Source organism: Artemia sp. Qi Xiang Cuo, chromosome 6 (assembly GCF_049724085.1).
Source record: "Artemia sp. Qi Xiang Cuo chromosome 6, ASM4972408v1, whole genome shotgun sequence".
In the NCBI taxonomy this organism is placed as follows: Eukaryota; Metazoa; Arthropoda; class Branchiopoda; order Anostraca; family Artemiidae; genus Artemia; species Artemia sp. Qi Xiang Cuo.
In genome coordinates this window covers 15,448,032-15,472,875 of record NC_142799.1, presented here as the reverse complement: position 1 = coordinate 15,472,875, position 24,844 = coordinate 15,448,032, and the positions used below count along the sequence as shown (strand labels likewise).

General features: G+C 37.5%; 1 protein-coding gene and 1 long non-coding RNA gene across 2 annotated transcripts in view; one reads left to right on the top strand and one right to left on the bottom strand.

The window, feature by feature from the left end:
• The first annotated feature begins 8,480 nt into the window (after positions 1-8,480).
• LOC148950908 (uncharacterized) overlaps positions 8,481-24,844 on the top strand; it is a 52,518-nt gene continuing 36,154 nt past the window's right edge. Inside the window, exons 1-2 of the long non-coding RNA XR_016141883.1 lie at positions 8,481-9,045; positions 10,035-10,347. This is a non-coding gene — a long non-coding RNA (uncharacterized LOC148950908). The remainder of the gene's footprint in view (positions 9,046-10,034; positions 10,348-24,844) is intronic.
• Positions 10,341-13,235, bottom strand: LOC148950909 (uncharacterized). Its single transcript, XM_089090510.1, has 2 exons — positions 11,516-13,235; positions 10,341-11,369 (listed from the first exon to the last, which is right to left on the bottom strand). Exons 1-2 carry the CDS (start codon positions 13,233-13,235, stop codon positions 11,221-11,223), a joined length of 1,869 nt encoding a protein of 622 aa, XP_088946636.1. The 3' UTR covers positions 10,341-11,220.

The following is a 24,844-nucleotide window of genomic DNA, read 5'->3' as shown; positions in this document are numbered from 1 at the left end:
TTTGTGGTGAAAAACTTGAGAACGTTAAATAAGTCCATATCTATCAAGTGAAGCAATTAGGATAGTTGCATTTATGTCTTGTAATTGGTAGTAATTAAAAATTTATCAGACACCCCATCCAATCCTATATCCAATCCTCATATAGCTAGGTTCCATACCCCGGTGCCAACGCCACTTTTCTTTTCGGCGGCAAATAGCTGATTTTAAAGGGAAACGAAGGCACGCCGCCGATTTTTCCCCGTAGGTGTTTCAAATCCGTTCAAACCACCCCTGGTAACAATAATAAACAGACAAGTCTGTTAAAGTCTTTTAAAACTCCATAGGCACGTGCTACATTTTGACACACTTAAAGTCGTGCGACACAAGCAACAGCACTAAAATATAGGATCAAGAGTCTTTTTTCAAACTCTTGCATTTCAATAAACACCAGCGTTTACTTCTCCGTGTTTTGTGTTTTCGTAATACCCGTTGTTATACCTTAAATACCTTAAATCGCATCTTCTAGCGACTAAGGTTGCAGGAACCTGTAGATGTCGCCAGGTAGTATTGACAGGAGTTCGTTGCACAATTCATTAGTGGATCATCACATCCTACACGTATACAGGACAGTTGAATATCACACACTAATAGACCCTAGTGGTGGATGCAGGCTCATCCCACTGCGTCCTCCATGGCTTGTTCCTCCAGTCATGGTCAACGCCAGTCTTGAAGCTGTTAACTGAAGCTGCGGAAACAGTTGAATCGCTCAGTGAATTCCACAACGGAACAACGCGATTGGTGAAGAAGTTGTATTTCTCACGCTTTCTGCTGAATCTTTGGCGGAGTTTTATGGGGTTACCTCGCGCTCTGCTAGACTGGTCCTGTTCGAGAATGGGCTTGATAACACTGCTGTTCATCAACTTATATGCCAAAATTACGTCCCCCTTTTTCTACGGTAGGTCAGAGTTTGCAAATCAAGCTTTTCTAGGCGTTGCTCATATGGGATTTGTTGGTTGGCAAATGGGAGCCTAGTAGCTCTTCTCTGGACTTTTTCAAGCAACTCTGCATTGCATTTAAAGTGGGGGTTTGCAACTGCCATCCCAAACTCAAGATGAGGGCGGACAAGGGCTGTGTAAAGCTTCTTAATGACCCTGGGGTGGCGACTAGTCACTGATCGCTTGATTAGGCCTAGGATCTTGTTTGCCTTTGCGGCTTGAGTTCGGCAGTGACTATGGAACTTCAGCTTATTATCTATGATTACCCCGAGATCACGTTCGTCCTCTGCGCTTTGGATGGGTGTTATAGCACCAGTAGAGTCCAACATATGGTAGCTATGGCAAGGGTTGTTCAGTCCAAGATGTAAAACTTTACATTTGCTTGGGTTAAACTCTAGTGTCCAAGTTGAGGCCCATTGGCAGAGGTTTGTTAAGTCTTGTTGCAGGGCATTGCAGTCTTCGTCAGAAGCGGCAGGTCCAAAGAGTTTGGAATCGTCTGCATATAATTCCAGCAGATTCTGGACAACCTCAGGAGCATCGTTAATGTAGAGGTTGAATAAAGTCGGGCCCAACTTAGTTCCCTGTGGCACACCACTTCTGACATTTACTGGTGCCGAGTACACGAGGTTTCCGTTGTGGTCGTAGACTGCAGCAATCTGGATTCTATCAGACAGAAAGCTATGGATCCACTGGGCTACGTCTACATCAATGTGATATGCTGACAGTTTAATCATCAGGTACCGGTGGGACATTTTATCGAAGGCTTTTGCCTGGTCCAGTAGGAACACGTCTACAGGGGATCCCGATTCGATAACCTCAGTGATTGATTCATAAGCTTGGATCAGGTTCGTTTCAATGGACATTCCTTTTCTAAAGCCATGTTGGCCGCTGTAAAGGAGACCATTCCTTGTCATGTGAGCTATAACGGCATCATTGACAATTCCTTCAATCAGCTTAGCAACGACTGAGGTAAGGCTTATGGGCCGGTAGTTCTCTGGCTGGCTTCTGGAACCTTTCTTAAATATTGGAGTTATTGTTGCTGTACGCCAATCAGGTGGTAGTTTCTTTGTCTTCAAAGACAGATTATACAAGGAGCAGAGCGGTTCGGTGACTATATCAGAGATTTCTTTGAGCAGCCTGGGATGGATGCCGTCTGGTCCTTTGGCTTTGTTAGGGTCCAGCTTTGATAGTCTTTTCTTAACCTCTTCAGTCGTGATGATGAGTTTCGGCATAAGATGTTCGATATGTCTGGGGTCAGGACATGAGGGTTCAGCTGATGAGTCTGAGGAGAAGTTCGAAGCGAAGGTAGTGTTAAGCAAGTTTGCTATAGCTTCTGTGTCTTCCAACTTTTTCCATTCAGCGTTGAATAAGAATGGTATTGATCGCCTGTTCTTATCTTTCTTGGACACATACCTCCAAAATCGTTTAGGGTTTTCCTTTATACTAAAGGCTATCTTCTCCTCATATTCTGCCATAAAATGCCTAGTTAGATGTCTCAACTTATTCCTGGCTCTGGCATAGCCTAATGCTCCCAGTGTCGTGTGCATACACACTTCTTGTACTTCGAAAGTGCCTTTTTCTTCCTGTTCATGGCTCTTTTAATGGGTCGATCTATGTGAGGCAGTGTTCTAGGTGCCTTGACAAAAGACGTTGAAGTACAAAGCTGCTCAACATGGAGGACGGCGTTCTTGAAATTTAGCCAGGCTTGCTCTATATCATCACTGTTAGTCACTTTATCCCATGCAACCGCCTGTAGTATTTCCCTGATCCTGCTGTAGTCGGTATACGTTCGTTTGGTGCAGTTATTTGGTGGTTGACTTATTAGCAAGTCATGGGAAATACAGAGGTGATCGCTAGCGCCAATGGGGGGCAGGTAATCAGTATTCACTAGCAGTCCTGGGTTGTTAGTGATTGTCAAGTCTAGTAGAGATGGTATCTGGTTGTTTTTGTAACGGGTTGGCTGATCAATTAATTGGTACAGATTATTGTTGCCTAAATATTCCACAAACGGGTTAGTTGCAGTTGAACTTTGATGGTAACCTGCTCCATCCACCCACAAAATATCAGGCATATTTAGATCTCCAATTAAAATAAAATCTTGGTTACAATGCTTAGATGCATGATCAGCTAATTGAGTAAGAGCCCCATAAGAGGCAGCGGCATCTGGGCTGCTTGGGATTCTATAAACGCATCCTATTAGAAGTGGGTTCCCCCCAATAACAATATTAACAAAAACACTCAACCCATGGGGAATAATCATGATTCAAAGTCAAATCTCTGACCTGTAATACATCCTTCACATAAACAGCAACGCCTCTTCTGGGGTGAGTTGAGAGATTCGAGAACAGGCGATATCCGGGGATCATGATATGATCATCTTCCAGTGGGGTAGTAGAGTTCTTGGGGGTCAGCTCGCAGATACACAACACATCGTATTCTTCAGCAGTAGTTGTAAGTTTTAGTTCAGGAAGCTTATTTGTCACTGTATCAATGTTCGTGTAAAAAAGCTTCAATAATTTCTTTTGACTAGTCTGTGGAGGGTTACTATAATGTATCACTTTTGGCAAACTCTTGAAACTAATGTCTGATGAGCTAGGGCTCGAGCATGAATGGAAAGCACAACTATTATTGCCACTCTTAAATGAATCACTATCATCAACACTACTACAACTGTGGAAACTATTTACATATGGGCTATCCTCAGCAGGCAGTGGGCACATTAGTGCTCCATCGCTGCCCCGTTTTTTGAAGTTTGGGTTTGTTTTCGTTTCTCCCTTTCCGCCTTTGTGCGGTCAAAGTGAAACTGCACAGCACCCTTCAGCTCCCTCGACTTAGTCACAATCTCCTTTTTTATCTTGTAGTTATCAGTGAGGAAGAGGACAAGTCTAGGTCGGTCACCTGGTTTTGGTGGATTGTTCCCGAGCCGCTGCGGCTTCAAGATTTTGACAGAGGGCAGATTGTATGACTGGGCAAGATGATCCTGAATAAACATCAGAATATCAGCTGCCTCTTCACATGATTCAGGAACTCCGTAAACTACGATGTTGAGCTGCCTTTTCTGTCTCTCTCTGTCCTCACGGATGATCCGTCTAACATCACTTTCAAAGTTCTTGGTAGTATCGCTCTGACACCGGTTCAGCCTGCTAGTAACTATATCTTCTAATTTGGATTCAACTTCTGCTAGGGTGCACTTGCCTGCGATCTCGCTTTCCAAGTTAGAGATTTTGCTGTTAATGTTCCCCAGTTCTTGTTTAAGATCTTGCTGAAACTGATCCAGAGAAGAGGTCACAGCTTTTGAAACGGTAGCTTCGATAAGCTTTTGTGTAGCATTTGAGCCAAGGCTGCTATTCCCAGTAACCCTACACACAGGACAGAACCACTCACAGGTGAGGCTGTCAGTCATTTTGCAAAATAGTTGGTATTCTGATTTTGAGATTCCAACGCAATCTATGCACAGCCACTTATCACAACCATCACAAGACACAGCTTGTGACTGTTCATCAAGTTCGCGTCTACAGCTACCACACTCATCTTCATTTTTCTTTGGGCTTACCCGGGGTCTATTGTTTGTTGACACTTTCGGCGGCATTTTCTTCTATTTCTTCGCTGAGAACTCGGCTGAAAACAAAACCACAGTACAACGCCAAGCGATCAAAACTTGGCGCCCGGGTTAAAAATTAAAAATTAAACAGGCACGTGGGCGGGCGGTCACGTAGGCACTTTTATTGCGAGCTGAAATTCGATAATTGCACAGGATTCGATGAAAAGAATAGTCAAAACTGATCAGCAAGTATATAAAATAGTCTATGTCCTATTTAATTTTCCAAAAAACTGTTCTAAGATTTCACTTGATCCACTCTCAAGGACGCCAAGTGTGTTTTAGAATACCCAGTGTGTTTTAGAATAGTGAAGCAGCTTGTGTTCTCCGTTTGTACCAGATCACAGAAAAAGTTCTAACTCATTTTGTTTGGAGAAAAAGGAAGAAAAACAACCACAATCTCTTCTTATAGCATTTAAGTTTAATCCAATTTGGAAGCCTTAATTCAGGCAAGATTTGAACAATGGATCCCACAATGCATGTAAATGGAAGTTTATTCAGCTTTTTATCTCGATTTTAAAGGAGAGTGGCTTGGCAACAAGGGAGGGGACCAGCCCAAACTTTTCGAAATTCGGGAAAAGTTGGACCAAAGGTCCAAAATTAAACAGAATAAAGAAAAATAACAAAAACAAAGTAGCAACAACGGAATATCAGAGGGTCCGATTTAAACACAAATTTCAAGATCTAGCAGTGAAGGTCCAAAACTGAGCAGCAAAATCTATAAATTCAGCAAAGGAAGTCTCGTAGTGATATGTCTAATTATTAATCATAGGCAGCGCAATAACGCTGCCTAAGTAAAGAACGATGTTTGCACAATGAATTATTATTATTTTTTTTTCTTTTTCTATACCAGGGCACTTCGTAACGAAGGAGTTGTCGTAGAAACTTCAAAAAAGGCTCAATCGATTGGAAATTGAAGTGGATAGTGCCCTTTTTAATATTCAAAAGTGATTGCAGGGCAAATAGCCCCCCTCCACGCCCATCATTCCCCCAAGCACATCAAATCAAAATTTTGAGATAGCCATTTTGTTCAGCGCAGTTGATTTCCAAATAGAAAATATGTTTTTGAGGAGGTCACTCCCCCACAAACCTCAGGGAAAAGGTTTAAGTTATGCCCTGGGGGCATATAAGAACGAAGTTGGCACGATGTTTTATTATTAATTTTTTCTTGGTTTTAGGCCGGAGCACTTCGTATCGAAGGAGTTGTCATAGAAACTTCGAAAAGGAATCCTTCGTCGGAAAATTTAAGTGGGTTGTGCCCTTTTTATTTTTCGAAAGTAGCCTGTAGGGAAATAACACCCCTTCCACGCCCACCATTTCCTGAAACGCATCCAATCCAAATTTTGAGATAGCCATTTTGTTCAGCGTAGTTGATTTCCAGGTAGAAAATATGTTTTTGAGCAGGTCACTCTCCCACAGCCCTCAGGGCAGGGTTGTAAGTTATGCCCTGGGGGGATATAAGTTTTGTATAGAAGGCGTTGTCGTAAAAACTTCGAAAAAGGCTCATTCGATTAGAAATTCAAAAGGCTAGTCCCCTTTTTAAGTCGAAAATGATTGGAGGGTCACTAACCCCCCTCTCACGCCCACCTTTTCCCCAAACTAATCCCCAAAAAATTTTTAGATAGCCATTTTATTCAACGTAGTTTTAAGTTCTGGAAATTAGGTCTTTGAGGATGACAACCCCCTATAGCCCTCAGGGCAAGGGTTGTAAGTTATGCCCTGGGGGCATATAAGGTTTTTATAGAACGCACTGCTTTGACTCAAAGGGTAGATTTGGTTGAAAATCACGGGAACAGCCCAGAGAAGCAGGTGGGTGAAACTCAAAACGAACAGAAATTACAATAAATAGCCAAACCAAACACAGAATGAGCAAAAATTAACATGAGTAGGGCTGATAACTCCCATGCCTTCTCAAGACAAGAACACAATTTGTGCTTTACTGAAATCAAAATACTTTAAATTTTTTTCACTTTTCTTACTTTCATAAATAAAAAATTGTCAAAACTTTAAAGAATAAATATCAGTATATACCAATTAAACTGACAGTCATTTGTTGTTTTTTTTCCCACCTGCTTGGCTTTTTTTTACCCACCTGCTTCTCTGGGCTGCTCCCGTGATTTTCGACCAAATTTACACTTTGGGTCAAAGCAGTGCTAATTTTCATAGAATGTTTCAAGCCTAAGGAGGCCCAAGACGGTTAGAAGTTAGAAAGAAAGGAGTAGAAGGCCGTGGACTTAAATACTTTTAAGCTTTTAATCTATCTGTTATCAGGCATAGGAAATAGCAATTTCTTACCATAATTAGGGCTGTATATTCTCATTTTGAGTTTTATTTGCCTGATTCAATAGCTTCCAAAGGTAGATTAATCATATGCCTTGAGCTTCAGTGGAATTTCTTACTTGTGGAACAGTTTAAGTTTCTTTTTTTCATGTCATATTTGTCATTAGTAAGAAGATGCGATGATTTTATGAACAGTAAAAAAAGGAATTCACATGGAAGAGAGAGCACAATCTTCTCCAAAATATACAGAAGATAATTTTCCACTGGTGTCCACCAGACCACTCAAGACCAAGCGCTAATAATGGTTAAAGACTCACTTGTTGTCAGCACAAATCTTTGAACACATATTAAACGCAAACCTTCAGATGAAAGCAAATTTTCTTGAGCAGCCTTTAAAAAAGGTTCATTTTTTAGAAATACAACCGAAATAAGTTCTTCATTACCTAGGAACGATTCGCTAAAGTTATAAGTCAGCAGTTTACTTTCTAGAAGATGTAAATTTGAATAGTATCTGAAATAGGGGTAAATTTTATGGAGATGTAAACGCTTAAAAAATGAGTATAAACGTTTTTTCATAATATGTAATGGCTTAACTTCAAGTGGATATGTGTTGTCTAGACATGACGCTCTCTTAAACAATGTTTAAACTTCAGCCTTTTCTCACTATGATATGTGTCTTAGTTCCATTCTTTGTTTCCTGTATATTGGACTTGTTGATGATTATGTTTCCTATTAGCTAATTTTTAGACACTCTTCATTTGTTTTGTGTCCTGGAGTTAGGAGGCTCAGTTCTAACGTTTAAACCATCAATAAGACCCAGATGCTTCATTACCCTTTTCAGCAACTGCAAGCACCCGTCTTAATAATTAAACCTTATCTTAAAAGCAGGAGCCAGTTGCTATAGGCTATATGTCTACTAAAGGTAGTCCTTTAGTTTTAATCAGTTAAGATTTAATTAATATATAGTTTTATGCCCAGTTAATATCTTTGGCTTATCTTGGCCCATTTCATGGCTTGTATTTTTTAATTATTTTGGTTCATTTATCTGTGGCTATTTTCAATACGTAGCATAGTGTATTTGTATATATTACTCCATTAATCAGTATGTCTATCATATACTCGCTTATTTCTTCTGTAGCACCAATTTATTTGAAACATAAACAAATATTCTTTAAGAAAAAATACTTCACCAAAGTCTGTTATTTGAAAATCTGAAATCAAAGTTTGATTTCACATGATGCACGGTCAGTCGGGTCATAGATCGTGATTGTTCGAATCTGAAGTTATCGAAATTATAAACTAATTTTTCATTGTCTAGAACTTTAAATACCAACTCTGATTCTTACAAAGTTCAAGCACTTTAAATATATTTTTGTTTAAATTTACGTTTTTTTTATGGCTCTTGGTTTTCTCTGAATTCACTTCTCTGTACTTGACAATTAGTTATGAGCTAGTAAAAACAAAAACTTCAAGAAGACTTTTATTGTCCACGAGTAATTCTTAAGTTAAAAATCACATATATCAAATAAAACTATCTTGATAGTCACTCAAAAACAATATAACAGCTTAAGACACAAACAAAATAATAATCAGCAGCCGACAAATCAAATGTAAAAAAGAAAATTTATCATATATTAATGAGAAAAGAACAAAAACGGAAGACTGGCAGAGGTCTTTAAAAAGAAAAGAATTGTATTAACACACGGCCTATTGAACGTGAAATTGCTGCTGGTAAAAACTTTAAGAAGCAAAACAATTTAGTTGGATTAAATAAGTCCTCTCCACACTTTAAGAAGAGAGGATAACTTCAGCAGGTTAAATTAATCCCTCTTATGTTTAATCATGCAAAATTATAAATTTTGCAAATATAATACAAAACCAAAATCTACAGAGTAAGAAAAACTACGAAAACTTGAAATATATCTAGGAAAATAACGGCCATCACCTTCTGCCATAACCGAAATGGGAGTGATTTACTTTTATCTCCCATTTAGGAGTAAATTATCTTGGCTGACTAAACACCCGTTCTTTAGGCTCTCCTACCACCATAACACTCTCACGGGAACTGGCAACAATGATTTGTGTGAGACTTGATTTTCGAAAATCCAAAACCAAATACTGTGCACCGTAGGGAAGGACTTTTAACAGAAAACATAACACTCAAAAATATTCAGAAGATCCAGTTCTTTGCTGGTAATTATCTAAAAATTTACAAAACCTAAAGACAATATTAATTACATTTATTTTTCTTACTCATTTTTACTTTACATTGGAAAATCACTTAGCTTTACCAACTAAAACAAAACATCTAACTGTAAAAACAAAACAAAATTCAATCATGTTTATTATTTCCTTTATTTTTGTCCAAAACAAAACTATCTGCCAAAAAAACAATGAACTGAGTACATTTTCTTAAACTAGCCAATATTGTATATAGTATCTTGGCCTAATTATGTTTCAATCAAATAAAAATAGCTCTAAAGCAAAGAAGTGATCTACTTTATACACATTTTAGTCTGGATCAAATAAGCGAAAATTTTAAATAAAACCCCAATTCCATAAATTCCAATTAAACCCGTTTTGAATTTTCAAGTTTACCACATACAGAACAAAAGTGCTGTCTGAGTAAAGAGGGAAGTGAATTCTGTGTATTATTATTTTTGTATCAGGTGATCTTGCATGCAAGGAATTGTTGCAGAAACTTTGAACAGGGTTCATTTGACTGGAAAATACAAGTTCTAGTACCCTTTTTAAGTGATAAAAGCACCAGGAGGGTAACCAGCACCATTTACTCCTCAACACTAATTAAAACTTTGAGATGGCCTCTTTGTTCAAAATAGTAATGAGTTCAATAGCTACACCTCGAGACCCCCCCCCCCCCCCCCCCCACACACACACACACACACAGGGGCAAGGGTTGTAAATTATGCAACTTGCCTATTGTTAACAGAAAGTTTTGAATATTCTAAAGGGACAGGGGAAGAAACGTTGGAGAAGGGGGAAATAGGAACATAGCATAAATTCTCATCTCCTCAACCCTAAATCTGGTAGAAATTGGGATGATAATTTTGGAATATTTTCACTTTGGGTCTTTATAGCTTTTTAGTGTAGTTTTCAAGAAACAAAAAGTGGTAATTTCCAAAGGTTAATGACACTTAAGCAATAATATTTTTTTATTGTAGCAAGTGTGTGGTGGAACTTCCTACACAATGACCATATTTGAAAAGCTTGGTGACAACTTTGCATAGTGAATGCTCCTTTTCCACAAGAATAGAGCCTGGCATCACGGAATCCAACTATTTACATACAAGCTTGAAGAAATCAGGTATTAGGTGCAAATTGTTCTTCAACCAAACAAGGATTGTTATACTTTGCAACTCAAACCAACTGTGACGAAGTTTAAAATAGCTTCGATACTTATGACTACAGTTGTTCCTGTGGATCATGCAAAATCTACTCTTGTTATTTTTAGATTAATAAAACATGCTATCAAATGTAAGTACAGCTTTGCATTTTAATGGTTTTTGCTAAAGATTTGTTAATAGTATGTTAATGCTTTTCAAACCATTCTACAGATATGATCTTGAACGACCAGTAAGTTTGTTGCAATAGCTACTGGTATGCCCGAACTTTTTTTTAAATATTTGAGTTATAACAGTCACAGTTGAGACTTGGGACTCAAATTTGATTATTCGTCTTTGTGGCTGCATTTTGACTAGTAATGAAAAGACAAATTTTTTTAAGAAGAAAAATTAAAGCGAATATCCACAAAATAGAAATAGTCGGATGGTTTTTACAGATTTTGGGAAATTTACAAACATTCTACAAAACCGAAAAATACTTAGAAATTGGATAACCAGTTGAAAATCCTTATTTTTACAAGAAACTGCCAATTTTTAGTGTAATTTCCTCCATATGAACTATGATTGGTAATACTGTTAAATTTAGAACAGTCATATCCAGACAGACAAACAGCTTTTAAAAAACGATTCATTTTTGTCTATTTGCACATTAACGCATGCTATTTAAGCTGTTCAATCAAGATCTGAGAATCAGCTTGTATTGGACCCTTTTGTTCAATCTTAAATAGTCTTCTTTTTAGGCAAATCATTGCTTTGAGAAAAAAATTTGTTGTGTACTAAGAATTACCAGTTTCCTGTTTAGAGTGGTTTGTTACTTGACAATTCAGGCTCGACTTTAAAAGTAAATGTTCTACCGCATATATCACAATTAAATGGCTTTTCACCTGCACGTACTGTCTGGTACACATTCAAATTACCCACAGAAGAAAAGTTCTTTTCACATGTATCCCATTTAAACTATTTTTGACCCATATGCACTGTCTGGTGCCAATTCCTAAGTGCTAGATTAGGAAAAGCATTTGTTGCATACATCACTTTGAAACAGCCTGTCATCTGTGTGCACTCTCTGGTGCAAAGTCAAACTGCTTGATTGGGAAAAACACTTTTTAGATACATCAAATTGAAACGGTTTCTCACCGGTATGCGTTCTTTGATGTGTTTTCAAGTGGTTGATGAACAAAAGCACTTCTTACATGCTTCACATTGAAACAGTTTCTCACTGGAATACACTCTTTGGTGACTCTTTAAATAATTTGATGTAGAAAAGGTTTTTCACTTCAAACTTGTATGCACTCTTTGATGATTATTCAAAGTGCTTGATTTGGAAAAGCACTTCTTACATACATCGCACTGAAACGGTTTCTCACCTGTATGTACTCTTTGGTGCTCATTCAAATTGCTTGATTGGGAAAAGTACTTATTACATACATCACATTGAAACGGTTTTTCGCCAGTATGCACTCTTTGATGATTATTCAAAGTGCCTGATTTGGAAAAGCACTTCTTACATACATCACATTGAAACGGTTTCTCACCTGTATGTACTCTTTGGTGCTCATTCAAATTGCTTGATTGGGAAAAGTATTTATTACATACATCACATTGAAACGGTTTATCGCCAGTATGCACTCTTTGATGATTATTCAAAGTGCCTGATTTGGAAAAGCACTTCTTACATACATCACATTGAAACGGTTTCTCACCTGTATGTACTCTTTGGTGTTGATTCAAACTGCTTGATTGGGAAAAGTACTTATTGCATACATCACACTGAAACGGCTTATCGCCAGTATGCACTCTTTGATGATTATTCAAAGTGCCTGATTTGGAAAAGCACTTCTTACATACATCAAATTGAAACGGTTTCTCACCTGTATGTACTCTTTGGTGTTTATTCAAACTGCTTGATTGGGAAAAGTACTTATTGCATACATCACACTGAAACGGCTTATCGCCAGTATGCATTCTTTGATGTGTTTTCAAGTGGTTTGATGAAGCAAAACATTTCTCACACACATCACATTGAAACGGTTTCTCACCAGTATGTACTCTTTTGTGTACAACAAAACTGCTTGAATGAGAAAAGCATTTGTTACATATATTGCATTTAAATGGTTTCTCCCCAGTATGCACTTTCTGATGCTCATTCAATTGGCTTGATGAAGCAAAGCATTTCTCACATACATCACATTGGAACGGTTTCTCACCAGTATGGGCTCTTTTGTGTATAACCAAAATGCTTGATTGGGAAAAGCATTTGTTACATACATTGCATTTAAATGGCTTCTCCCCAGTATGCACTCTTTGATGACTTTTCAATTCGCTTGATGAAGCAAAACCTTTCCTGCATACATCACATTGAAATGGTTTCTCACCGGTATGCGCTCTTTGGTGCACATTCAAATGGCTTGATCTGGAAAACCCCTTCTTACATAGATCACATTTATATATATTTTTCTGTATATCCCTTCTGTTATTTCTTTCTTTTTGTCTTTGTTTTTTACTGTGCAAGTGACTGTTCAAATATATTTTCTGATTGTCTAAGCCTTTTTCTTCAGATTTGGATTCGAATTTATTTGAACAAACGCTAGTAGAAGAATTCTGTAAAAAAAGTTGCAATGCATTCCCCTGTAGGTCTAGTTCAGACAACTTTGGTGAAAAATGATCCTTTACAATTAAGTGCTGTTTCATATCCCCAATATCTTCACACAAACATATGGGGCATCTTCTTCTTTCTCCCATTTGGTGTTCCATAAAATGAGCAACAAAGTCTCTATAATCACGAACTACTGCAGGACAAACATCGCACTCTATTGGTGACAGTTCTTCACAGCCAGTGTCAAAATGAAGATCTAGCATTAGAAATGATTTCTCTATTTTGCCACAAGTGCTGCAACGCCAGATTCCAGCTGTTACTTCTTCTATAAACTTCACTCTCAGCCTTTTTGCCACAACAATTAGTTTTGGGCCTAAGATTTTTGGTTGAATTACACCGTCAGAATTGCGAACGTCAGAATTCATTATATCTATAGTAAGAGGAAAAAAAATTAATAAAAAGTAGTATAACATTCAGATGAAATATAGATTTTTTTTTTCTATAGTAAAGAACTATGCATTCTCTTTTTTTCTCAGAATCACTCCATATGGAAGAGGTGGTTGTATAAACTTTGGAAAGGGCTCATTCTATTCGAATTTGAAATTCTAACGCCCTTTTTAAAAGTAAAGTGTTCAAAAGGCAACCAGTCCCTTCCCCAAGCCCTATTTCTCCAAATATATCTGATCAAAATTTTGAGATAGAATGAATCTAAACATATATCAAAATACCAATCTGCATTCTTTTTTTCTTATCTATGATCTTGGATATCATGGCGATTTTTGTATGATCTGAAAAAAAGAAAGCCATGCTCAAAATAACAATTATTTACAGAAAAATTTCTATTTGAAGCTCTGAGTTTTTATTTGTCACAAGATCAGTAAAAAAAAAAGAAAAAGAATCATTCCCTTAACCAAAAATACTTTGTTAGATTGAGAATATGTTAGTCTTTGAAAAGGCCAATTCCCAAATTTTTAAGCAAATTTAGAATCTTCCCCAAGAAAAGTCTAAATAATAACAAAACTATGGCTCACTGAATCGATGGATCTAAGACAAATGTATCTAATGATATAGCTATTCTGCAATTTTTGTACAAGTTACAGCTACAGGCTTATTATAAACTTGCGTTTTTTAGAGGAATATATACCTTGATCTAACAACCAATACTGTGCAAGATTCAGGAAGAAAAGGGTTGTGCTATCGAAAAAATAATGAGTAATAAGGATTTTTCTGGTGACCTATTAGTAGCTATCTAATTTTTTATTAGTTGGCAGAAACATAGCAATTGGGCCGAATATTCAAAAGTCCAGGCTTAGAAATGAGACTTGAAAATTTCAGGGATCATTTTGTGGGTCTATGAAGAAATAAAAAGTGTGAAAGCTATTTTAAATAATTATAGCATTGTTCATATCATTCCTTGGGGTGTACCAATAAATTTTACCCACCCTGTTAGCTGGACTAATAGACAAATATACAACCCAAATTATATAAATATTCAATGAATTTTCCATAGACTGACTTTTTCTTTTAAATTTATTTAACAGCAAACAAGCAAGATAACAGAACCAAGCAGCAGGACGAAATAAGTCAGCCTATAGAGAATTCATTAAACATAGATAATTTAGGCAATATGGTTTTCCAATACGGGGGGGGGGGCAAAGTAAAGTTTACTGGGTAATAACATAAGAAATGAGGTCTTCTACAAAACTATCTTGATAAAATAAAAGTAGCCTAGTACCATTAGATTCCTTTTTTATGCTCATTATCAAAATAGCAGTTGTTACTCTGACTTTTTTGTCCTCTCCCCCCCCCTACCTCCAGACCCATGCATAGTCCTAATAATATATTTCTTCACTGTTGTTTGATGTTTTGATAGTGTGAAAAAAGTAGATCCCGTGCGGACTTGAAGATAAAACATTTAGCTGTGACTGATTGACTGGATTCTGAATTAAAATTACTGTTTTAAGAGGTATAAAAGACGAATACAAATAGAATGAAGCATAAAACTCTGGTAGATAAGACCTTACTGCATATCAGAGGCAACGCTATAGGGTTGCCTATAGCAAAGGTCATATGGCTCCAATGTTTTTTGTTTTTTTTCCCAGAGACACTTCATATGGAATGTGTGGTCGTATAAACTGCAAAGGGGGCACCTTCGATTGGAAATCGAGAGTTCTAGTGCCATTATTAAGGGTCAAGTGATTGGAAGGCAACTAACACCCCTTCCACGCCCACCCACTATTTCCCCAAACACATCCAATCAAAATTGTTTTGTTCCAATCAAAACACATCCAATCAAAATATTTTCGAGAAAGACACTCCCCCCACAGCCCATAGGGCAAGGGTTTTAAGTTATGCCCTGGGGACATATAAGATTTTTATATAAGGATTTATCGCAGAAACTTCAAAAAGGGCTCATTCAACTGGAAATTCAAAGGGCTATTGCCCTTTATAGTCGAAAGTGATTGGAGAGCAACTAACCGCCCTCTCATGCCCACCTTTTCCCCACACACATCCAATGAAAATTTTGTGATAGCCATTTTATTCAACGTAGTTGAACATTCTGGAAATTAGGTCTTTGAGGATGACAACAACCCTCCCCCCCCCCACAGACCTCAGGACAAGGGTTGTAAGTTATGCCCTGGAAGCATATAAGATTTTTATAGAAAGCGTTGTCGTAGAAACTTCAAAAAGGCCTCATTCGATGGGAAATTTCAATTGGCTAGTGTCCTTTTTAATAGTCGAAAGTAATTGGAAGGCAACTAACACCCCTTCCACGCCCACCATTTCCCCCAAACACATCCAATAAAAATTATGAGATAGCCATTTTGTTCAACGTAGTAGTTAGTTCTGGAAATTATTTCTTTGAGCAGGACAACCCCCCCCCCCCACAGTCTTTAGGGCAAAGGTTTAAAGTTATGCCCTGGGGGCATATATGGTTCTTATGGAAGGATTGCTCGTATAAATTTCAGAGAGGGCTCATTTAATTGGAAATTGAAAGTTCTAGTTTACTTTTTAAGAGCCAAAAGAGATTGGAGGGCACCTAGACCCCACCCCCTCCACGCCTTTTTTTTCTCAAACCCATATGATAAGAACTTTGAGATAGTCATTTTTTATAAAATAGTTCAAAGACCATATAACAAAAACTACAGGGTCAATACAGCCCCCCAGGGCCCGAGGGCAGGCGTTGTAAGTTATGCCCTGAGGGGTTATATAGTTCTTATGGAAGGGATGCTCGTAAAAACTTGAGATAGGGCTCATTTGATTGGAAATTGAAAGTTCTAGTTCAGTTTTTGAGAGTCAAAAGAGATTGGAGAGCAATAAGACCCCCCCACGGCCTTTTTTTCCCGAATGCATCCGATTAACATTTTGAGATAGCCCTTAAGTTTAAAATTGTTTAAAAGTCAGATAACAAAAACTCAGGTGTCGACAAAACCCCCCAAGGCCCAGGGGCAGGCGTTATAATTTATACCCTGGGGCATATATGGTTCTTATGAAAGGGATACTCTTACAAACTTCAGAGAGGGCTCATTTGATTGAAAATTAAGTGTTCGAGTTCACTTTTTAATCATAGTGCTGCCTAAGTAAAGATCGATGGTGGCACAATGTATTATTCTTTTTTTTTCTTTAGACCAGGGGCACTTCGTATCGAAGGAGTTGTCGTAGAAACTTCGAAAATGACTCATTCGATTGCAAATTGGAGTAGCTTGTGCCCTTTTTAATAGTCGAAAGTGATTGGAAGGCAACTAACACCCCTTCCACGCCCACCACTTCCCCAAACACATCCAATCAAAACTTTGAGATAGCCATTTTGCTCAGCGTAGTTGATTTCCAGATAAAATTATGTTTTTGAGGAACAAACTCCCCCACACACCTCATGGCAAGGTTTGTAAGTTATGCCCTGGGGGCATATAAGTTTTTTATAAAGAGCGTTGTCGTAGAAAATTCAAAAAGGAGTCATTCGATTGGAAACTGAAAGGGCTAGTGGCCTTTTTAATAGTCAAAAGTGATTGGAAGCAAACTAACAACCCTTCCACGCCCAACATTTCCCCAAACACATCCAATCAAAATTTTAAGATAGCCATTTTTTTCAACGCAGTTGAAAGTTCTGGAAATTATACCGTTGAGCAGGACACAGCCCCCACAGTCTTAAGGACAAGGGTTATAGGTATGCCCTGGGGGTATATAAGGTTTTTATTGAAATCTTTGTCGAAGAAACTTGAAAAAGGACTCATTCCATTGGAAATTCAAAGGGCTAATGCCCTTTTTGATGGTCAAAAGTTATTTGAGGGCAACTAACCCCCCTCTCACGCCCACCTTTCCCCCAGACACATTCAATCACAATTTTTGGATCGCCATTTTATTCAACGTAGTTAAAAGTTTTGGAAATTAGGTCTTTAAGGATGACAACCCCCCACACACATACCCCTCAGGGCAAGGGTTGTAAGTTTTTATAGACAGCAATGTTGTTGAAACTTCAAAAGGGCTCATCGAATTGGAAATTTTAATGGGCTAGTGGCCTTTTTAATAGTCAAAAGTGATTGAAGGGCAACTAACCCCCCTCTCACGCCCACCATTTCTCCAGACACATCCAATCAAATTTTTGAGATATCCATTATGTTCAACCTAGTTGCAAGTTCTGAAAATTAGGTCTTTGTGGACGATAACTCCCTATGAGCCCTCAGGGCAAGGGTTGTAAGATATACCTTTGGGGCATATGAGTGTCTTGTTGAAAGTTTTGTTGTAGAAACTTCAAAAACGGCTCAATTAGCTGGAAAATGAAAATGTTAGTACCATTCTTGATAGCCGGAAGCGAGCGTAGATCAACTGACCCTTCTCTCACGCTCATGACTTCCCGAAACACATTCAATCGAGCTGCAGAAACAGCGATGTTGTTCAACATAGCTTAAAGTTCTGAGAATTATGTATTTGCCATTTTGTTCAACGTAGTTGAAAGTTCTGTAAATTAGGTCTTTGAGGATGACAATATGCCATTTTGTTCAACGTAATTGAAAGCACGATCAAAAATCAAAATGCACTGTGTTAATGCTAATTCCCAATAAGGCATCTTAGCAGTATATCCCAAGAACGACTGAGGGTATTATGTTCAAACTTTCGGGGCTACTTCTGCTCTTAAAATTTAATCAAATCAAAATAACGTAAGTGTATCCAAGCTATCAAAGAAAGTAAACAGATTTTTTTGCAAATGGTATCAAGTTTTCTATTTCAGGTCAACTAGAGGATGTATGAAATTAAATTAAACACTAATATTTGTGTCCAGATTTTTAAAAGGATGTAGGCTATGTTGTTAAAAATTGCTGAAAATTTTTCTCCAGCACAGAAATAGCAGGCCAATCTATAAAGTCTTAAAAAACGAAAAAATTTAAAGTATTACTTTCTTTTTCCCTGAAAAGACTATGTCAATATAAACCGAACAGAAATTAATTGAAAAAAATTTTCCACAAAATAAGTTTTTCAAAGAAAAGTAAAGAACTCCATTAAACCAAAAATGAGCAAAAATTAAATCAAATAACCTTCCAAGCGTGATACTACCATCGATAAATAAATGAAACCCAAAACGAACAGAAATTACGATAAATAACTGAGTCAAACTCAGAACGAGCAGAAATTAACATGAATAGGGCTCAAAACCCCAATGCCTTCTCAAGGCCAGAACATAATTTGCACTTTATTGTAAAAAATACGAATGCATGTGCATCGTCAGTTTATTATAGTATTGATTCAGAGTTCAGAGAGTTAAGAGCAATTCAATCGGATAAAATACAGGATTAAATCTGGACTGCTTGCGTAACCAATTTTTACCTGTGTGTGGCTTTGTGCCAAAATTGTGATTATCTTTTTTTTGAAGACAAGAAAAATAACCTATTGCTTTGTTACGATACTAGATCAAATTAAGGACTATATTTGTACATCGATAATATCCAAAGTGTGAAAATGACAAACCAAACAATAGAGGCCGAGAAAATGCAAAATGCCCAGTTTTTGCGAGAGATAAATTTCAAATTGGATTTATTACCAGCGCTTTCAGAGAGAGCTAATGCAATTCCTGGATTTTCGGATAGCATTGCTGCCTTACAAGTACAGATGAATAACATTAGTACACAGCTATCTAGCAATGCTCAGACAAATGAAGAAATGAAAAAAGAGATGGAAAATGTGAAATCAGACCTAGTAATCACATACGAACGAGCCAACCACCTCAAAGCAGAGCAGAAAAGAACAAATTTGATTATATATAATTATACTCCGCAACACCTTGGCGAGTATACTGTGAAGCAAGAAATAATGGATTTATTAGACCGCACTATGCCATCTCTCAAAATAAGTCGAGGTGATGTACGTGACAGTTTTAGATTGAAATCAGGGCCATACTAGTGAAGCTAAACTAGGTCAAAATCAGAGACTACATCTTAAAAAATAGTTCCTTATTGAGAAAGGTAGGTCTATCGGTGGCCCCAGATTACACGGCTAAACAAAGAGAAGCCCGTAAACACTTAAAGGAAATTATGAATCTTGCAGAGAACGAAGGCCGTGATGCAAAGTTACGAGGTGACAAACTGTTTATCGAAGGCCGACTATTCAGGTACGATGGAAAGGCTGTGATTGAGGTTAAAAGTAACTTGGTGCCAGTTAAAAATCTTGGTCCACCTCATAATGCTAGGCTCCCAAATGACCCTGCTGTGATCCCGATGGGGCTAGATAGTGATGCCAGTGATAGTGAAGCTGAGACAGTGATACCATCAACAGTATCGGCAACTAATGACCTGCTAGTGCTGTTATTAGCCCTAATGACCTACGTCGACCAGGCACTCGTAACATGGAACCCAGAGGAAACCATTCTCCAAGAAAAGGACTCAACAGAAGACCTTGCAGTGGTTTTCCCTATGATTCTGTTGATAAAAGACAGCGAGTGCTAACAGATATTAATAGTCGCCGTCGTGAGTATTACTATTTTTGCCTTTTCCCCGACGGAGGCCAGGAACGAGAAACTCCAAGAAGAGGCTAGTGATATTAACGCACTAACAGAAAGCATAGACGCATAGGAAATAAAGGGCCATATAATGAATTTAGTGTCATGAAACATACAAGAACTATGTGATAAGTTGCCTTATTTATATGATGAATTACTTTCGTTTGATGTGATTTCGTTTATTGAAACATGGAACGATCATTCTCCTATATCACCTTGCCCAGGGTATTTGGTTGAACAGGTTGTGCGTAAACCAGCAAGAAATAATAGACATTATGGTGGTATTTTGGTTTTGATTAAATCATCACCTATTGATGGTTATGAAAGACTTAATAGTAGATCTGAAAATTTACTTTGGTTGCGTATTTGTTTTAAATGTGGAAAGAGATTAATTTTGGGTGTTGTGTATATCCCTCCATAAAATAGTTCGTATAGTCGAGAAAATACTTGGGAAATTTTAGATGATGAACTGTCACTAATACAAGAAAGTTATAGTGATTTTGAGTGCGTTTTGACCGGGGATTTTAATGCTTATACCGGTGTTGAGGTTGAGGTTTCGGATTTATTAATCCCAGATTTAACAGATTTGGTCCCAGTTTGTTGTAGAATACCGCGAAGTATCAAGGATGAAAAAAAGAAAAATTAATGTTTGGGGAAGAAAGCTCCTGGCGCTTTGTGGGGAACATGGTCTGATTATTGCGAATGGAAGGATTTAGTTGGTTCCGATCATAGAACTATTAAGCTTGAGTTGAAGACTGGGAAGCTTCAGGATGATGGTCCTCGAGTTAGAAATTTATGTAATGGGGAGCTTAGATTAGACGGCTTAGGAAAACGAATTAGATATGATTTAACCGATAACGATTTTAAAACATTTAAAAGGGAGCTTATGAAGTTGCATCTAAGAAATAAGTTGAAAGCGTTAGAAGAAGATGGAAAAGATATGCATGGTATAATTATGGAGTTAAATGAAATAATTTGCAGCTGTGCAGTATCGTGTAACCTGACAAAAAAAAAGAAAACAAAATGAGCGATATTTTGATTTGGAATGTAAGTTAATAAAAGAAAAGGTATGATATTTATTGGGTCATTTAAAAGAATGTGATAGAGCTGACGATCAAAGTTTAAAATTAGCCGAATATAAAGCTAAACAAAGAAATTGTGAAAGCTTAATTAAAAGGAAAAAAAGAGTTTGAGAATGAGAAGAAACTGGATATTGCAGATGATTTTAGAAATAAAGATTTTAAGAAGTTTAGCGCTTGTCCTTGCTTTAAGTAAGGTAATGGAGAAAATACTAGATACCAGGCTTTCTAGATGGTTAAATAAAAATAATATAATACATGAAGAACAAGGAGGTCTTAGGACAGGGTACGGGACGGTAGATACAATATTTATTTTAAAGGCATTAATTGATAAATATAGAAAGGGAAAAACTTATCTTTATGTGAGATTTCTGGACCTCCACAAGGCGTTCGACAGTGTCGACAGAGAGCTATTGAAGGATGCCTGTTTAGAATTGGCCTCCCTCATTTGTTTGTGATATTGATAGTGAGTATGTATATTTGTGTGAGTGGAATCGTGTTGGTTGGTAACAGGTTTTCTAGGCTTTTTAATATTAAGCTGGGAGTAAAACAGGGCAGCACTCTTTTTCCTAAATTTAATATTTTTATAAATGATGTTGTTGATTTTCTAGAGAATAGATGGGCTCCGAAAGTTAGTCTAGGGACACATAAACTATCACTTTTATTATTTGCAGATGATATTGCTTTGGTGGCTAGTGAACCGCAAGATCTGCAGACGCTTCTGAGTCTTATAGAAGAATATTTGCAGATAAAAAATTTAAGGCTGAATGTTGAAAAGAGTGAAGTTGTTATTTTTAAAAAAAGGAAAGCAAGTGGCGAAGATAATTATAGATTTAAATGTAATAATAAGGAAATGAATGAAATTAAACGAATACAATATATAAGATTTGGTTCATCGGAAAATGAGAGTCTAAAGAGCCATGTTGACGGGAAAATTAATAGAGGCAAAGTGGCCATGTCTGCAATTTATAGAAATCCGACGATAATGGGAATTAAAAACCTAAAAATGAATAAAAGAATATTTAATACAAAAATTTTACCAGCAATAGAATATGGAGCAGAGATTCGGGGCGGAGAAGCGGCACAGAAGTTGGAGTCCCTCCAGCTCCAGTATTATAAAAGACTGTTTGGATTACATCAGACAACTCATTCACAGATTCTGAAAGGTGATATGGGCCTGTTTTCGTTTAAAATACTGTAGGAGATTTTGGTTGAAGCTCATTAGGTATAATGAAGATAGACTAGTAAGAGCAGCTTATTATCAGATGTTGAGTTATGGTTCGAAAACGTCGTGGTCATCCCAAATAAGGTCATTACTAGAAAGAGTGGGAATGCCTTACTTATGGAATGATGGTCTTGGTTCCCGGGATCTACCAACAAATTTAATAAGCCAGGTACGATTTATCTTAGAGGGTCAGAAAATTCAGTATTGGCAAGGGCTGGTTTTAAATTCCGCTACATTGAGTCATTATAATCAGGTTAAATCAAGTTTTGGAGAGAAAATTTATTTTAAATTTAATTTACCGACAATGATTTTATGTCAATGGATTCAGCTTAGGGCGAATTGCCTTCCAATCCAGAGCAGGCAAATGGTGTTCGACAGGGTGATAGTACATCCTGATGGTCGGTATGTGTGTCCTCTTTGTAGGGATGAGGACGAAGATTTTGACCATTTTCTCCGAAACTGCCCGCGGCTCTCTGATTTAAGGGAAAATTACTTACATGGGATTGTTTTGATGCTTCCTGGTATTTTACAAAGTAGTAATCCAACCACAATATTTCGTATTGGTGCGTACATAGAGAAGGGATTAGAAAGAAGGAAAAGTTTTTACAATTAATTATTATTTATTATATGGAATTACATTTATTTCCTCGAAAAATTACCATTAGATATTTTTTGGTATGTATCATGTTAATGTGTGTTTCATAATTTGTTCTGTTGCGATTTCTTCATTTTTCATAAATTGTTGTGTGTATATGGCTCTTGGGCTTTGGAAATACGCGATCTATCTATCTATACATATACCGATATTTAGAAATCAAAATATTAATATTATTTGATTTATTAAAGTTATAAAAGTAAAAACATTTATATTTTTTTCAAAGTTACAAAAGCAAAAACATTTGTATTTTTTTCAGTAACGTGCAAATTATGTTCTGGCCTTGGGAAGGCACAGGGGTTTTGAGCCCTACTCCTGTTAATTTCTGCTCGTTTTGAGGTTTGACTCGGTTATTCATTTTAATAGTCAAAAGAGAGTAAAGGTCATATGGCTCCCATGTTTTATTATTATTTTTTCCCAGAGGTACTTCGTATGGAAGGGGCCATCGTATAAACTTCAAAGGGGGCTCATTCGATTGGAAATCGAGAGTTCTAGTGCCCTTTTTAAGGGTCAAAGGTGATTGGAAGGCAACTAACACCCCTTCACCGCCAACCATTTCCCCAAACACATCCAATCAAAATTTTGAGATAGCCATTTTGTTCTACGTAGTTGATTTCCGGATAGAAATTATGTTTTTTTAGGAGGACACTCCCCCACAGCCCTCAGGGAACGGGTTGTAAGTTATGCCCTGGTGGCATAATAGTAACAGTGATCGAAGGGCAAATAACCACCCTCTCACGCCCACCTTTTCCCCAAAAACATCCAATCAAAATTTTGAAGATAGCCATTTTGTTCAACATAGTTCAAGATTCTGGAAATTAGGTAATTGAGAATGAATTACCCCCCCCCCCCCCCAAACTGCCCTCAGAGCAAGGGTTGTAAGTTATGCCCTAGGGGCATATAAGGTTTTTATAGAAAGTGTTGTCATAGAAACTTCAAAAAGGGCTCATTTGATTGGAAATTTAAATGGCTAGTGCCCTTTTTAATAGTTGAAAGTGATTGGAAGGCAACTAATACCCATTCCACGCACACCATTTCCAAAAAAACATCCAATCAAAATTTTAGAGCCATAGCCATTTTGTTCAACATAGTTTAAAGTTCTGTAAATTATATATTTGAGCAGGACACTCCTCCCACAGTCTTCAGGGCAAGTGTTATAAGTTATGCCCTGGGGGCATATATGGTTCTTATGGAAGGAATGCTCGTATAAACTTCAGAGAGGGCTCATTTGATTGGAAATTGAAAGTTCTAGTACACTTTGTAAGCGTCAAAAGATATCGGAGGGTAACCAGCCCCCCCCCCGGCCTTTTTTCCCTAATGCATCCGACAAAAATTTGAGATATTCCTTTTCGACAAAAATTCCTTTTCTTTGTCAACCACCATATTGAATAGTGCACAAGCATTGACGACAGCCATGTCTAACACGCGCACGAATAGAGCCCAATGCCATTTCTTTCCTCTAATAGAAACATCATACTTGCTGACAAGCCAGTCACGTAAATCATCTCCACCCATGTACCGGTTGCATTACCTGAGTGGATGCGACTGCTGGACTGCGTCTCTCCCAACGAACCCTTAACTCTTCGTTCAACCAGTTTTAGTGTATATAGGCTGAGATGATTGTATGCAACAGAGACAACGTTATTGTCCTGCCATTTTACGACCTATATATCGTTGGCTGCATCAAACCGATAATCATAGGCTCCACGTTGCTCCTTCTTAAAATCCTTGTTGGAAGGGAGAGGGCACCTTGCCAATCAGTTTTCTCTAACCGTCCCAGTCGCTCGAAATCCAGCTCCTTTCAGATCACATAAAAGCTGATGACTTGTAAAAAAAATTGTCAAAATACATCTCGTGATTTTTGCCATCTTCAACAATATTCAGAAGTCTTTTCATGACTCGACACCCTAGGCCTTCTTTTGCAGTCTAAGATGGGGCACTAGGCTCCTTCCCTGAGTACAGATGAAACTGAAGGCAATAGCAATCCGAGGTGCATATCTCTCATAGTTTATATCCGAATTGAATGGGCTTGCCTGGGATAAACTGCTTCAGGCTGTTTCCCGTAATACTTCACAATCATTTTGTCG